The sequence below is a fragment of the Molossus molossus genome, unplaced genomic scaffold (assembly GCF_014108415.1).
Source record: "Molossus molossus isolate mMolMol1 unplaced genomic scaffold, mMolMol1.p scaffold_m16_p_12, whole genome shotgun sequence".
Lineage (NCBI taxonomy): Eukaryota > Metazoa > Chordata > Mammalia > Chiroptera > Molossidae > Molossus > Molossus molossus.
The window spans coordinates 38,289,446-38,305,624 of NW_023425347.1; the positions used below are offsets into that span (position 1 = coordinate 38,289,446).

At 40.6% G+C, this 16,179-nt stretch overlaps 1 protein-coding gene across 1 annotated transcript in view; it reads left to right on the forward strand.

Annotated features, from left to right (window-relative positions):
- MCOLN3 (mucolipin 3) overlaps positions 1-16,179 on the forward strand; it is a 33,524-nt gene that overhangs the window by 11,519 nt on the left and 5,826 nt on the right. Inside the window, exons 4-9 of the mRNA XM_036256071.1 lie at positions 2,721-2,874; positions 5,057-5,141; positions 5,221-5,317; positions 10,913-11,012; positions 15,061-15,173; positions 15,254-15,403. Coding sequence (XP_036111964.1) covers positions 2,721-2,874; positions 5,057-5,141; positions 5,221-5,317; positions 10,913-11,012; positions 15,061-15,173; positions 15,254-15,403 — 699 coding nt within the window. The remainder of the gene's footprint in view (positions 1-2,720; positions 2,875-5,056; positions 5,142-5,220; positions 5,318-10,912; positions 11,013-15,060; positions 15,174-15,253; positions 15,404-16,179) is intronic.

A 16,179-nucleotide genomic window follows, 5' to 3' on the forward strand; every position in this document is an offset into this window, starting at 1 on the left:
AATCTCAGACTGGAATATGTCCAGCATATTATTTCCCCCTGCATGTGGAACGTAATGCTATCCAACACTTTATGCCACTTTCTTCTCTCACCATAGGTTTCTGGCTCATTTCCCAATCCCAGTGCTAACAGAAAGCTTGGTGCCATCATCACACATATTACCCCAGTGGTTAACTGTGCATAGATTCACTGTAGTAAATGAAGAATCATTATGGCATAATGATCATATTTTTACCTTGCCATTAATTTGACACCTACTCTGTGCCTAATACTGTTCTAAGTACTGGGGTTAGAATGGTGGACTTGATAAAGTCCTTGCCCTGATGGTTTTAAAACAAGTTTAACCAAAATTATTTGATTGTATATAGTGATGAGTGCTATGAAGTAAAATAAACTAGCATGAGGTATTTATAGTCCAGGGTGGTCAGAAAAGGTCTCCCTGAGGACTTAACGTCTGGAGAAGAATGTTTCAGGACGAAGGAGTAGCAGCAGTAAAGGCCCCCCAGGCCAGAAAACATTGAGTATATTTAAGAAAAATACAAAGGAGGCCAGTGTGACTGGGCCAGGAAGAAGCTATGACATTTACTCTGAGTGAGACAGGACGCCATGGACGGGCTTTCAATAAGGAAGAGACTCTTATATACATTAGCAAAGGCTGACATTTATTCACTCAAAATTGTAGCATCTTTTATGTATCAGATATTGTTTTTGGTACATAAATACAGTAGTAATAAAAAAGACAAAATCAAAGGAGTCAAATTCTAATGGGAAGAGATTGGCAGTAAGTAAGTAAAGATATCATCTATCAGTTGGTCATAAGTGTACTGTAAAAGAAGGAGGAGGAGGAGGAGGAGGAGGAGGGGGAGGGGGAGGGGGAGAGGGAGAGGGAGAGGGAGAGGGAGAGGGAGAGGGAGAGGGAGAGGGAGAGGGAGAGGGAGAGGGAGAGGGAGAGGAGAGGGAGAGGGAGAGGGAGAGGGAGAGGGAGAGGGAGAGGAAGAGGAAGAGGAAGAAACAGGCAGAGTAAACGGGGTCAGGAAAGGCTTCTCTGATAAGGTGATACAGGTGAGCCGAGAGCAGACAAAGCAGTGGGGAGGCAGCTGTGGCATCTCAAGGAAGACGCTTCCAGGGAGAAGAAACAGCAGGAACAGAGTCTGAAACAGGTTCACGTTTTGTGTGTCACTGTTCTAAGGGTTTGATGTGCATTAATTCACTTCCTCTTTGTAACTATAGTAAGGAAATATTTGTAACAGTCTTATGAGCTCTTCACAAAGACTAGACTGTGGCGAAAGTCGGGATTAGAAGCCGGTAAACCAGGTTAACCAGGTGGGACGTGACGGTGGAGTAGACTAGGGAGATGGGAGCGGAGTGCTCAGATGTGGGACATAACTGGAAATTAATGCATGATTTTCCGATGGATTGGAAGTGGAGTAAGAGAGAAGAAGACTGAAGGATCATTCCTAAGTCTTGACCTGAAAAGTTGATTGGCTTACGCGGTTGTTTATTGGAGAAAAGTGCTGTAGAAGGAGCCAGTTTTTCCTGTTTGTCCATTTATGTTTCAGATTCCTCTTAGCCACCATAGGTAGATTGCTACCCACCTATATATGGAATTTGGTGGAGAGGTCAGGGCTGGAGATATAAATCTGGATGTCATCAGCATATAGGTGGTATAGAAAACATGGGACTGGCTGGGATCACCCATGGAGAGAATGTCAATAAAGAGGCTGGAGACTGAAACCAAGGCACCCCAAGATGTAGAGTTGGCAAGAGGAAGTCAGCTAAGGAGATGGAGAAGGAGCAGCCTGGTCCCAGGAGTCAAGTGAGGGAAGTATCCCACGAAGGGGATAGCACTCAGCTGCATCAAGCCCCTGGGAGAAGTTAAGTTGATGAGGACCGAGAACTAAGAACTAAGCACCGGATTTGTTAACAAGCTGCCTCGACCAGGTCCAGCTCAGAGTCAGTTCCATGGGCTCATGTTATAAATGATTTTCCTTCATAGCATGTTTCACCTGCATCTTTTAGTAGAATTATTTATCTAAGTGTCTATCCCACTAAATTATTAACTATAAGAGACAGATACTATATCCTTATCTTTGTATCACCAATTGTGCCAAACGACATGGTTCAGAATAAGCTCTGAAACACTTAGTTTTATGTTTTTCATCTATAGAAATCCATTAAGAGGTTTGTGGACAGTTATTCCAAGATACCATAAGATCCTCATTTGTAAAAGTAACATTCTGTTTTAGGTAAAGGGCTCAGTGGGACAGGGGGATAATTGCTATGAAAGTGACTAAGCTGTATTCTTACAATAGTAAAGCAAAACTCGGACCTCACTGGATGTAGGTCTAAGATAAATAAAATGTGTATTCATGCTGAATGTAAAAACCAGTTCCTGAACATAGTTCTTTAGAGGAGGAGAGAAGATGATGTGGTTTGAGCCTTTACTTTTGCAGATAAGGAACCAGAAGCAGAGAAAGTATGTGATCTGCCTGAGGTCACAGAATTGACCCTTGAACTCAGAACACCCAAGTTCTCAAGTGCTCGGAGCCCCTCTGCTGTGTTGGAGAACAGTCGCATGTCACTCACCCTGCCTATCAGTGGGGAGGTCGCCACCCAGAGTGGAGGTGGGAACCTGCCGGTTTCAAAGGCAGGGAGGGGGGTCGTGGCTTCACTCCTGCCCTGGCTGGCATTCCCACTTCCTGTTTCTCTTTTTGGTTGAAGTACTTGCAGCTACGCAACGTCTCAGTTGGGAATCATGCTTATGAGAATAAGGGTTCGGAACAGTCTGGGATGGCGATCTGCCAGTACTTCTACAAGCAAGGAAACATCTGTCCTGGAAATGATACCTTTGACATTGACCCCAAAATCGAAACTGGTAATGTTCTTCCATAAGCTAGAACTTCCCATTTTAATTCCTTGATTTATATTTAAAATCAGTAAGTTCATCTCCGAAAATATTGATTTGGTCTGTGCTAATAGGTCATCATAAAAAACCATAATGAAGTGATTGTGTGTCAGTCAGGTACTGTTCTAAGCCTTTTACTGTAACGTATAATTTGTAAAAAACAAACAAAAAAAACCACCAAAACCCCCAACAAAGTAAGGTTCATTATCATTCGCATTTTATAGAAGACTATAAAGTATAGCTCAGAGAGTGATCTGCTCCCAATGGAGCTAGTAAGAGGCAGAGCTGAAATTTGACCCAGGCTGCTTGGGCTCTTGGCCACTATATTCCACTGCCTCTCATGCTCGATAAGCTAGTTACATAGGCAGATATTATCCTTGCAAAAAATCATGCTTGCAAATTCCTTTCTTTTTTTCTTTTTCTAAAGCAAACGTGAGATGCTTTTATTGTTATTATTATTATTTTTATTGATTTTTGAGAGAGAGGAAGGGAGAGGGAGAGAGAGATAGAAACATCGATGAAAGAGAACATTGATTGGATACCTCCTGTATGCCCCCCACTGGGGATTTGGCCCACAACCTGGGCATGTGCCCTGACTGGGAATCAAACTGGCCACCTCTTGGCGCGTGGGTTGATGCTCAACCACTGAGCCACACCGGCTGGGCTCATATTCTTGATGTATATAAAACTACCTCCCTTCACTAGCAATTCACTATTCAGTATCTATGAAGATTGGTTGGGGTAAGAATGAGAACTAGAACTTAGAAGAAAACAGCTTATTCTTATTAGCAAACTGTTACTTGTAAGTTTACTTGAAATATTAGCTTAGCTTGTTCCGTTAAAAAATGGGTATTATCGAAGAAATGCGTGGATGGTCTTTCTCCGTTGCTAGTGGGAATGAGGTTCTTGGGGTACTACTGGAATAAGCATTTATGGAGGCCCCCACAGTAGAAAGCTTTATTTTTGTGGAATTACATCCCTGCATTTCCAAAGTCCCATTTCCCTTTTTCCAGTCCTAGAAGGTGTGCAGCTGGGATTCAGCAGAGCTAAAAGCAAAACCAGTGTCCAGAGTTTCCGTTTCATGGTGGATCAGGGTCTGGTTTAGCATTAGGCTAGTTGCAGTCCATTAGTCCATTGTGTGGGGTGCACATGGCTGTGGACCGTGTGGGCAAATGCAGGAGTGTGAGAGCCCCAGAGGACAGGAGTCAAGATCACAAGAGAACAAGAGCCCAAGAGTGTAAATTCCTTTGTTTAGGAGATTAACTATCTCAGATCTTCCTGCGCTTGCAGTGGCCACGCCTACTCTGGCCGATGACCTGTTCCCAGGTGTGACTGACAGGCAACTACCTTCCTTATGTCACCCGGACTTTACTGGCCATGTGTCTGTTCTTCTCCTGTCTAGTTCCTTACCCCATGGATCTGCAGGGAATGGACTGGTGGTTTCCCGGAGAGTGAACTGAAGCTTCCTGGCAAAACTGCACAAATACCATGCCTATATTATTTGACCTTCCCTTTGCTCCTTTCTAGTTATTCATAACTAGGTTAAATTACAATGGCGCCATTACTAATCTTATTAATCAATGTCAGGCCAATATATTTAATAAAAGACAACAACTATTTGAATTCTTCAACAATAGCCAGTGGGAATTTTTTGTTGTTGTTGTTAGAGAAGGATATTAAAGGATTAAAGTACTGATTAGTGAACACATTCTAAGAAGCTATCTTTCTTTCTTTTTTAAAGTGCTTGTTGAAGAAAAATAGTCAACACATAATATTTCAAATGTAGATCCTTTATACTTAGAATATTTTGAAGATTCTACAAGTGCTTCAAACCCATGTTTAGCATACAAAAAAAATGGGGGGGACTCAAAGTTTAGGTTTAAAGGACAGGAAGGAAGATAGCTTTCTATAGAAGACAAATGAGATAGAATTCAGATCTTTCTCTACGCCATCCACTGCAGAAATGTAGCTACTTATGTCCTGAAAACAAATGAGTCATTGTAACCAAGTGGTATAGATGTCTAGCCTTTAAAACCTTAATTCAGAAAAATACTCAAACCTGAATATCTAGTTTTGAATATACATTACCTTTTCAAGATGCAGTTTTATTTATTTTGGCTGCTGTGTTATGTTTTGTTCCTTTCCATGGCAGAATGTTTCTCTGTGGAGCCAGATGAATCTTCTTACATTGGAACACTGGAAGAAAATAAACTCAACTTAACGCTGGACTTTCACAGGTGAGGGAGGCAGACAGGAGCGTAACGTACATTTGTGTGTGAATATTGTCAGTGCACTGAAGCCTCTTCTACTTTCTAGACTTTTAACAGTGGAGCTGAAGTTCAAACTGAAGGCCATTAATCTGCAGACTATTCGTCATCACGAGCTCCCTGACTGTTATGACTTCACTCTGACTGTAAGTAGGGGCTGGGCTGAATTTGGTTCCAGTCTGGAGAAAAGGGTTTCATCTACTTGTATTAAGGCATGATCAAATATAGAGGATGTCTCCACTTGAATTTGCATAAAGAAAGCATTGGTACAGCTAGCTCTATTTTGTTATAATAACTTGTCCACTTGTTCCTCAACCTAAGTCCTCTGAGGGCAGGGACCTTGGCTTGTTCATTGCTGTGTCTTCAGTACCAAGACGAGAGTCTGGCACAGGGTAGATGTCCAAATACAAAAGGAGAAGAGTTTTGTAGGTTCTGTATGGTTAGCATTTAGCCGTCTGTGGCTGTGCACTTAAGGTCATTGTCAAGGTTCTTGCTGAGTTTCCTCACCATGAATAGATGTTTGTAACCTTTGGGTTATTGCTCACAGAGCCTTCCTTGTGCCGCCTCTGAATGCTCTGGGGGATTTCTCCCCCTTCAGCCCACCCTAGGGCGTCTATGTTCTCCACATTTCGTTGTAAATGGAGCTATTAATGTCTAGAGAGCGCAAGATGCCTCTCACATGTCTATCAGCTCACGAGGATCAGAGTCAGCAACCCAATGCCGTATGGTCATATGCAGGGAAGCGTTTTATATGAGTTGCCTTCATAGAATACAGATTTCTGTTACTTCAGCAGTAGTCTGTATTAAAGTTATGTCCACAGTACTCAACCAATTGGCTGTAAGAAATCAAGTATTCAGAGACGGAGGTTCAAAAACATTCCGAGTATGGTATAATGTAGTAATTATTCATAACATTTGATAAGAAAAAGCTGTAAGACTATTTTGAATTAAGCTATAAGTTTTGATTCTAATATTAACCAAGTTATGTATTTTTAATATTACTTGATTTTTTTAAAAATTGAGTTATTCACTGTCTTATCTTCACTGGCTCGCTTTCTTTCTCTCTCTCTTCCTCTCAACCCCCCCCCCCACCGCCACCCCCCCCCCCCCTGAACTGGAAAATGGAACTTTTCAGAATTTTTATAAGTCTTCAAGGCTTAGCTTAACTGACACCTCCTACACGGACCCTTTTGTGATTCTTCAGTTAGAAATACATTCTGTGCTTTGAACGCCCAGATTTTTATTTTGTTTTGTGTTTTCTATGGTCTTACCACCTTCTTCTTTGTTTTAGGGTTTTCTAGGTGTCTGTCATCAACTCTGCTAGATTGAAAGCTCCTTGAAGGCAGGAACCATTTTATTAATCTTTCCATCCCTCAAAGGACATAGTAGGTGTCTCAAATGTTTGTTGAATGAATAAATGAAACACTTGTGAAATGGAGATCCTGTTAAAGGACTCAGTATTGTGGTAAAGCAACTGACCTGTCAGCCACATGCCGATGTTATATTTTCACTGTTATATAATCATCCCAAGCTATGCCTGTGCATTGTGGATTTAACAGTGCATCTCATGGGCCTGTGGTAGAACTTACATCTTACACAGTGCTTTCAGAATAAAAGCCATTAGGGCAGCTTCACTGTCATAGGTAAACATGAACTGGGGCAGCAAGCACCTGATGTAAAATGCATGGCCTTCACAGTCAGACAAGCCTAGGTTTTCATTACAGCTCACCAGTTTAGTAGCTATGTAACTTCAGGGGGAATACTTCATTGGTTTGAGCTTCAGTTTTCTCATATGTTAAACAAAATTCACAAAGTTGTTGTCACGACAGAAAACATATGTAAAAGACCTACCTAAGTAACTGATATATAGTGCATATTCAGTTTATTCAACAGCTATTTATTAAACGTTTTTTGTGGGTGCCCAGTTGGATTTATAATGCAAAGGTGTATATTAGGATTCATTCATAAATTCTTTCATTGTGTATTTTTTTTTAATCCTCACCCGAGGACATTTTTTCATTTTTTGTTCAGATAGAGCAGGAGGGAGAGAGAGGAAGAAAGAGAGAGAGAAACATCAACGTGAAAGGGATACATTGAGTGGCTGCCACCCACATGACCCAACCAGGGCCAGGGACAAACTGCAACCGAGGTACATGCCCTTAGCGGGAACCGAACCCGGGTCTCTCTGGACCGCAGGCCAACACTCTAACCGCTGAGCCAAACCAGCAAGGACGCATTGTGTATTTTGAAGCTCTTTATTAGGTGTGTAAGCATGTAGGGTTCTTGTGTTCACTTTAACTGACTCTTTTATCATTACAAAATACCACTCTAACCCTGGTAATATTCTTTGCTCTAAAATTTACTTTGATGTTAGTTTAGCCACTTCGGCTTTCTTCTGATTAGTGTTAGCATAGTATATCTTTTTAAATCCTTTTAAACGTTTCTCTGGCTTATATTTAAACTAAATTTTTTTTTTTTATCTTCACCCAAGGACAGTTTTTCCACTTTTTTTTGGTTCAGATAGAGTGGGAGGAAGAGAGAGAGAGAGAAACATCAACGTGAAAGGGACATATTGAGTGGTTGCCACCTGCACAACCCAACCAGGGCCGGGGACAAACTGCAACCAAGGTACGTGCCCTTAGCAGGAACTGAACCTGGGTCTCTCTGGACCGCAGGCCGATGCTCTAACCACTGAGCAAAACCGGCCAGGGCTAAACTGAATTTCTTATTAGTCAGCACATAGTTGAGTCTTGTTTTTTTAATGCAAAACTCACAATCTTTTTAAATTATAGTACTTAGACCATTTTAATTGCTTGTGATTATTAAATTGGTTTCTCTTTCTCTGCCTCTTTTTGGATTGAGTATTTTTATGATTCCATTTTATCTCATTTGTTAGCTTATTAGCTATAACTTTATTGTATTATTTTAGGGTATATAATACACATATTTAGCTTATTAAACTCTACATTCAGATGATATATCCCTACATAAATAGTATAAGACCCGAACAACAACATACAGGGGTGGGCAAAAGTAGGTTAATAATAATAATAAACCATACAATAAATAACTAATACAAGGACAAACTCTGTTTTGTGTACTCACAGCTGTAAACCTACCTTTGCTTTCCCCGTATCTTCATTTCTCTAATCTCAGCCTTTATGTTGTTGTTATACAACTCACTTTGCAGATGTGTTACAAAATGCATGATGTGTGTTATTATTTTTGCTTTAAACAGTCAATTATTTTTTAAGCCATTTAAATAACAAGAAAAAAGTATTTACATCTGCCCACATAGTTACCATTTCCAGTATGTTTCATTCCTTTGCATAGAGCCAGGTTTCCATCTGGCCACATTTTCCTTCTGCCGGAAGGGCCTCCTTTAACATTTCTTATAGTGCAGGCCTGCTGGCGATGGATCCTCTCAGCTTTTGTATGTCTGAAAAAGTGTTTCACTTTCATTTTTAAAAGGTAGTTTCAGTGGGTATAGAATTCATGGTTGCCCCCCCAACCCCCACGCTTTAAAGATGTTGCTCTTCCAGCTGGCATTGTTTCTGATGAGAAATCTCCTGTCATCTTCATCTTTATTTTTCAGCATGGGATGTGCCCCACCCACCTGGCTGGTTTTAAATTTTTATCTTTTTAATTTTTTAAAAATATGTTTCTATTGATTTTTTTAGAGAGAGAGGAAGGGAGAGAAAGATGGAAACATCGATGTGAGAGATACACCGATCAGCCGCCTCCTGCATCCCCCCCCCCCCCCCCCCCCCCCGTGGGGATCAGCCCACAACCTGGGCATATGTCATGACTGGAAATCAAACCGGGACTTCTCAGTCCATGGGACACCGCTCAATTCACTGAGCCACACCGGCTGGGCTAAATTTTTATCTTTATCTCTGGTTTTAACTATTTGATCATGCTATTCCTTGGTGTAGTTTTTAATTTTTTTACCCCGTTATGTTTCTTATGTTCAGAGTTCATTGGACATCTTGGTTCTGTGAGTTTATAGTTTTCATTATATTTGATATTTACTCAATATTATTTCTTCAAATATTTCTCTGTCTCTTCCCCCTCACTATTCAGAGGTTCTAATTACGTGAGTGTCTGGGCACTTGAAGTTATCCCACAGCTCACTAATGCTATCTTTTTGTTTCATTGTTTAGTCTTTTTTTTTTTTTTTTTTTTTTTATCCCTCTCTGTTTTATTTTGAATAGTTTTTATTGCTAGGTCTTCAAATTCACTAATCTTTTTCTTGTGCTATCTAATATGTTGTTAATCCCATCCAGTATTTTTTCTTCTTTGCTTAAAGAATTCAGATTCTTCTAAGCCTTACTGAGATGTGATTGCCACTAAACCAAAGAGTATTTACTCAACAGATATTTAGAGAGCACCCGCTATTGCTAAGACCCTGAGGCTCTTTTGTGGAAAAACATGATTTCCCTTTGGCAAGGGGAACTCAGTCGAATAATACTGAGCATCTTCCTGTGTGAGGTCATGAGCTGAGCCCTCCAGGTTATGGGGAGGGACAGACATTGACAATGGCCTTGGTTGCTTGTCAAGAAAAGAAGCTAACAGTCCAACATGAGGAGACAAAGTGACCAGGCTCATTATTACATTTATTTGACATCTTATATCTGAAGTGATATTTGATTACCCCACATAAAGAAACTGCAATAAAACTCATTTAAATGACAGACTTTTAAAAGCACTTGAGAGAGAAGGCATTTTTAAAAAGACTGGTTTTACCACCCTGCCTTCCAGTCCCTGCCCATGGGGAGAGCAGAGGGCGCTCAGGGGGAGAGCAGAGGGCGCTCAGGGGGAGAGCAGAGGGTGCTCAGGGGGGGAGCAGAGGGCGCTCAGGGGGAGAGCAGAGGGTGCTCATGGGGGGAGCAGAGGGCGCTCAGGGGGAAAGCAGAGGGCGCTCAGGGGAGAGCAGTAGCGGGCTCTGGAAAGGGTTCTGGTACAGCTTTGTCCTGCTCTGGGCCTGTGTCCTGAAGGGTTATCCTTGAAGCAAGGCATGGCTGTGATTCCCTGGGGCCACATCCTTGGCGGTACATATGGGTCTAGAATGACTAAGATAGGTCCAGAAGGAAAATCAAAAAAGTTTCACCTAAAATGTTTCAAGACAGAAAAAACGAACCTCTTTGTGTTAGTAAGAATTGCAACAGCACTAAAAATCTATCCCTAACTGTGGGGAAAAGCACTATTTAATGAGCTTTTTAAAAAAACTTAAAGTGTAGTTGGCACACAATGCTATATTAGTTTTAGGTGTGCAACATAGTGATTCAACATTTATATACCCTGATATGTGATCACCATACTAAGTCTGGTAACATCTGTCATCATATGAGGTGATTACAATATTATTAACTGTATTCCCTGTGCTGTACACTACATCTCTGTGGCTTATTTATTGGTACCAGTTCTTGCTCATACCAAGAAGGCATCTAGAGGGACTTAGAATGGGAAGTCTCTTTTAGAAGTTGTCCAGGGCTGGAATACTGTCCTAGAATCATAGAGACCAAAAGTTTGAACTTCTCATTTCACAGAGAAATAAGGCGAACTTACCAAGGTTGAACAGAGTTAGCATTAGATCAGGGATGAGACTCTGGGTCTCCCTGATTTTAAGAATTGTTAAATTCTTAACTCCCATTTTAAGAATTGTTTCCCAATTATGCATGGAGGTAGCTTGGCATCAAAAACCATCGGTATGTTTTTGACCCCTTTCCTTTTCTTTGCAGATAACTTTTGACAACAAAGCCCATAGTGGAAGAATTAAGATAAGTTTAGATAATGACATTTCCATCAGAGAATGTAAAGACTGGCACGTGTCTGGATCAGGTAACTGATACATTTTACTAGTTTTCAAAAATGGTTATTAAATTACTGGTCTCATGGATGTGTGGGGCATCAGATGAAAGAACTGTACTGTTTCCAAGTCCCTATTTTTCTGCAAGTAGATCAATTCATTGTAGTTATCAGATGTTCCAGGTAATACATAAATTATTAATAATCAAAATGACTTTTCCGGCCTTCTGCAAGTGCCTCTGTTGGTTCACTCCTTACTTAAAAAACAAAACAAAAAAACAAACAAACACAATCCCCCAGCAAAAAGTAAATAAATCATTTACACCCAAACTAATATTTTTAATGCATATGGAATAAGTACTTCTACCTACATTTTCCTCGTTTAAAAATTTTAAAAATCCTTGAGATGGGCAGCACCCCTACTTCTGCAGGTAGACAAGGCCCCTGACCTAGTAGAGCTCTATTCCACTGCAGTAAGACAAACAAGGGGGTAACAAGTGAGTGAGCAAAACCCTTTCAGATAGAATGTGAAGAAAATAAAGTGTAATAGCTAACGTGCATTGATATGCTACACAGAGTTCTCACCGCCCTATGTAAAGTAACCCGTTTGATCCTCACAGCAACCTCAATAAGACAGACGTGATTAGCCCCACTTCTCAGACGAGAAAACGGAAGCGCAGAGAGGTTACAGACTTGTCCGAGGTTACGCAGCCAGTAAGTGACAGAGTTAGGTTTCAGACCTTTGCAGTCTGTCACTCCATATTACTGGTTCCTGGCACCCTTTGGGAACTTGTCAGAAACACACATTCTCCAGCCCAAGCCACTGAATCAGAAACTGTTTTCATGAGCTCTCCAGGTGACATTAACATTTGAGAACCACGGTGGCTCTATGTGCGCAAGGTTGGTGTGGGGGAATGGGGACAGAGAGGTTATTTATATTGCATAGTAAAGGAAGGCCTTACAAGGGGGCAGTAGGTTTTAGGTAAGACCTGAGTGATGAGACAGAACCACCCATGCAGAGATTCTGGAAACTCACAAGTGCAAAGTCCTGGCAGCATGAATGGAGCCACCTGGCAGAGGTCTCAGCCAACCTGTGCTCGGCTACAGAGCTTGTCTCTATTCAACGAGTTAGATTGCTCTTTACTGTTAAGGCAGGTGGGCTAGTTCTGTAGTGAACTGTCCCATTATATTGGCCAAAGGGCATCTAATTGTTACATAAATATCTAAATCTACTTTAGAAAAAGTTAAAACAACTAAGAAATAAACATTGTGCCCTGGCCAGTATGGCTCAGTGGCTAGAGCATCGGCCCTTAAGATGGAAGGGTCTCAGGTTCAATTCCGGTCAAGGGCATGTACCTGGGTTGCAGGTTTGATCCCTGGCCCTAGTCAGGGTTGTGCGGGAGGCAACCAATCGATGTGTCTCTCATCGATGTTTCTTTCTCTTCCTTCCACTCGATCTAAAAAACGTCAATGGAAAAATATCCTGTGTGAGGATTAACAAAACAAGAGAAAAAGAAAAAGAAATAAATATTTGTGGGAAAACCTATGTGTCAGGCATTTTTATATGGTCTTATTTTCCCTATTCTAAAGTTTGTGGAGAAGGGTTGCAGTGTTTACAGAAGACAAAAGAGGTTTGTGTTTCAATTAAACAATTTGTGATTGAAATAAAATTTGTGATTCAAGAGTTGCATAAATTTGAAGTTACCTATTATTAGTGAAAAGGATACTAAATGAATAAATTTCATTGTATTTACTCTTACTATTTCATTTTACTACTCCTGAACTTTGTGCATCGATCAGTAGGAAACCTTAAAGCAATTATTATCCAAGTATGGTATGATTAAGGACCACCTGCATCTTCCTAGGCCCCACCCCAGACATACTGGCTGTCTTACCTGGAGCTGGGAAAACGGCATCTTAGGCATCTGGGTGATTCTTCTGCTCACTAGAATCGAAGAGTCCCTGACCTACTTAAGTCCAGCACAACATACCATTAAGTTACTTATAAGGTACTAGAAAATGAGATTAATTATTTTCAGTCAATTTTCTCCAGTTCAGCTTCAAGATTCTTGATGCCATTCAGTCTGAGAATGCAATCTTTCCTCATTTAGTCTACCTTTGATCGGAGAGGAGACACCTATAATGTGTGAGATGCTTCAAGGTCAAATCCTACTTGACTTCTCCCTTGCTGTGTGACCAAGACCCCAAGAGTCTCTTCTGAGCCTTAGCTTTTTCATTTGTAAAAATAGGGATGCTGTCTAACTTGTTTATCATTGTATCTTTAGCATCAAGAAAAACACCTGGCACATAGTGGGTTCTTTTTTTTTTTTTTTTAATCCTCACCCGAGAACATTTTTGCATTTTTTTTGTTCAGACAGAGCGGGAGGGAGAGAGAGGAAGAGAGAGAGAGAGAAACATCGATGTGAAGGGACACATCGAGTGGTTGCCACCCGCACGACCAACCAGGGCCGGGGACAAACTGCAACCGAGGTACGTGCCCTTAGCGGGAACCGAACCCTGGTCTCTCTGTACCGCAGGTCAATGCTCTAACCGCTGAGCCAAACCGGCCAGGGCCATAGTGGGTTCTTAATAAATATTTTATATCTAGATAAGTATATTTTAGTAGGATATGCAGGGAGGCTAACTGTGTTAAGAACAAGAGACCACAAGCTGTTAGTTAAAGATCTTTGATTGATGGTTGTGATTTTTAAAAGAAGGACTTTGAACCTTCTAAATACTAATAGGAAGAACATTTATCAGGGCCTTTTCTCTTTGTTATCTTTGTGTAAAGAATACATGAATTATTTAAATTACTCTAAAAAGGAATGTGAAGGATCCATATAAAATTTGAAAATTCTTTGGAAGGATGCAATGGAATCAATGGAAAGGCACGCCATGTTTTTGGACAAGAGAGTCAATATCAGAGCGTCGACCTGCGGTCCTGAGAGACCCGAGTTCGGTTCCCGCTAAGGGCGCGTACCTCGGTTGCAGTTGGTCCCCGGCCCTGGTCGGTCGTGCGGGTGGCAGCCACTCGATGTGTTCCTTTCACGTCGATGTTTCTCTCTCTCTCTCTCTCTGTTCCTTTCTCTCCCTCCCACTCTACCTGAACAAAAAAAAAAAAGGGAAAATGTCCTCGGGTGAGGATTAAAAAAAAGAGAGTCAATATTATGAATATGTTAATTCTCCCTAAAGTAATCTTTAAATTTGACAAGATCCACTTCCAAAAATTACCAGCAAGATTTTTTTTTTTTTTTTTGAATTTGAAAATCTGGAATATGTGAAAAATAAGTAAGGAAAAATAGCCAGCAAAATTTCAGAAAAGAGTAATGAGAGATATTTGTCTTAGGCATTAAAATACTCAAAAACAGCCCTGGCCAGTTTGGCTCAACGGTTAGAGCATCGGCCTGCGGTCCAGAGAGACCCGGGTTCGGTTCCCGCTAAGGGCACGTACTTCGGTTGCAGTTTGTCCCCGGCCCTGGTTGGTTGTGCGGGTGGCAGCCACGCGATGTGTCCCTTCATGTCGATGTTCCTCTCTCTCCCTCCCACTCTATCTGTACAAAAAATGGAAAAACATCCTCGGGTGAGGATAAAAAAAAAAAAAATACTCAAAAACATCAAAAGGGTAAAGATAAATACAGTAATTTGGCACATGATAAAGATGGCATTTCAAACCATTGGGAATAATAGATTTGCTCTTTTGATTGGCAAAAATTAAAGATTACTAATATCCAGTGGTGGAGAAGATGTGATTTGTGTAGGTATGTAAAGAGGCATGATCTTTTTTGGAGAACAGTTTCTTAGGATCTCATTTTAGAAATATGCATATGTCTTAACTCAACAATTTCACCTTTAGATATTCATTCACCTAAAGAACCTTGCACCTGTGCACCAAGAGGACTTGGAGAATTGTTTCCAGTAGGGAAAAACAGATTATAATCTGAGTGTCCTTTAACATACTGTACATCTATACTGCGGTAGACAAAGCAACTGTTAAAATAAATGAGGCTAAAAATGAAAAGGGAAAATAGTTGTCACCATATTAATGTCCTACTTCATAAACAGGTAATCTTTTCCCTTCCAGTTCAGAGGAACACTCATTACATGATGATCTTTGATGCCTTTGTCATCCTGATGTGCTTGGCTTCGTTAATCCTGTGCTTACGATCTGTGATTAAAGGAATTCAGCTTCAACAGGTAGAGGTTGTTGCTTTCTGAGAATGTTACAGCCATTTTGATTGACAGAGACTCACGTGCCTCCTCTTTTTTCCTTGAAGGAATTTGTCAATTTTTTCCTCGTCCATTATAAGCAGGAGGTTTCTGTTTCTGATCAAATGGAATTTGTCAATGGATGGTACATTATGATTATTATCAGTGACTTATTGACAATCATTGGATCAATTCTGAAAATGGAAATCCAAGCCAAGGTAAATTTTTTTCCTATTTAGGCCATTGTTAGTATCAGATTTGTATCAGTAGTAATTTATTTTCTAAGAATGTGGGGGTTTGTAGAGTAAATGATATTTTTAAAACATTATATTGAGTAAACTTGGAATTGACAGCAACTGTTTTCTTAAATCTAGTCAGGAAATCATTTAGGCAGAGTTTCTCAAAGACTCAAAAGTCTGCATCAGAATCATTTGGGTACCTGGTAAAAAATGTCCGAGTTAGACCTACTGAATCTGAACTCTGGGGTGGGGCCTGTGAATTCTTACTCATACCAAAATTCATAACCATACCAAGATAACTAAGGTAAGGGGTGCTTTTTTGTTGTTCTTATAAGAAATGCCAGAGTCTTCAACACAAAGAGGAGGGCTGTGGGGTTTGGAGTGAGGCCAAACTATGGTGAGAGCTGTAGTTGTTTCTTTGTCCATTCAAATTGAGAATGTTTCAATGTTCTTATTTTTCCCAATGATGGGCTACAAAGTTTCCATGTTGAGTTAGGTCTAACCCAGACTAGATATCAGCCCTCTCCTCCAAAGCAAAAATCAAAGTAAAAAACTAAAATTGCTCAAATGAATATCGTTTAAATTTGTATTTTTCTAGCCTTGGCTGCAACTAAAAATAAGGATAGCCTGTTATGATTCAGATTCCTGGGCAGGGACCCCCAAATGCAATGGCTCAGATAAAATAGGAGCTATTTCTCCCTCATGTAACAGTCAGGGTGGCTTTTCCAAGTTGTTGAGTCGCTCAGCTCCATGCA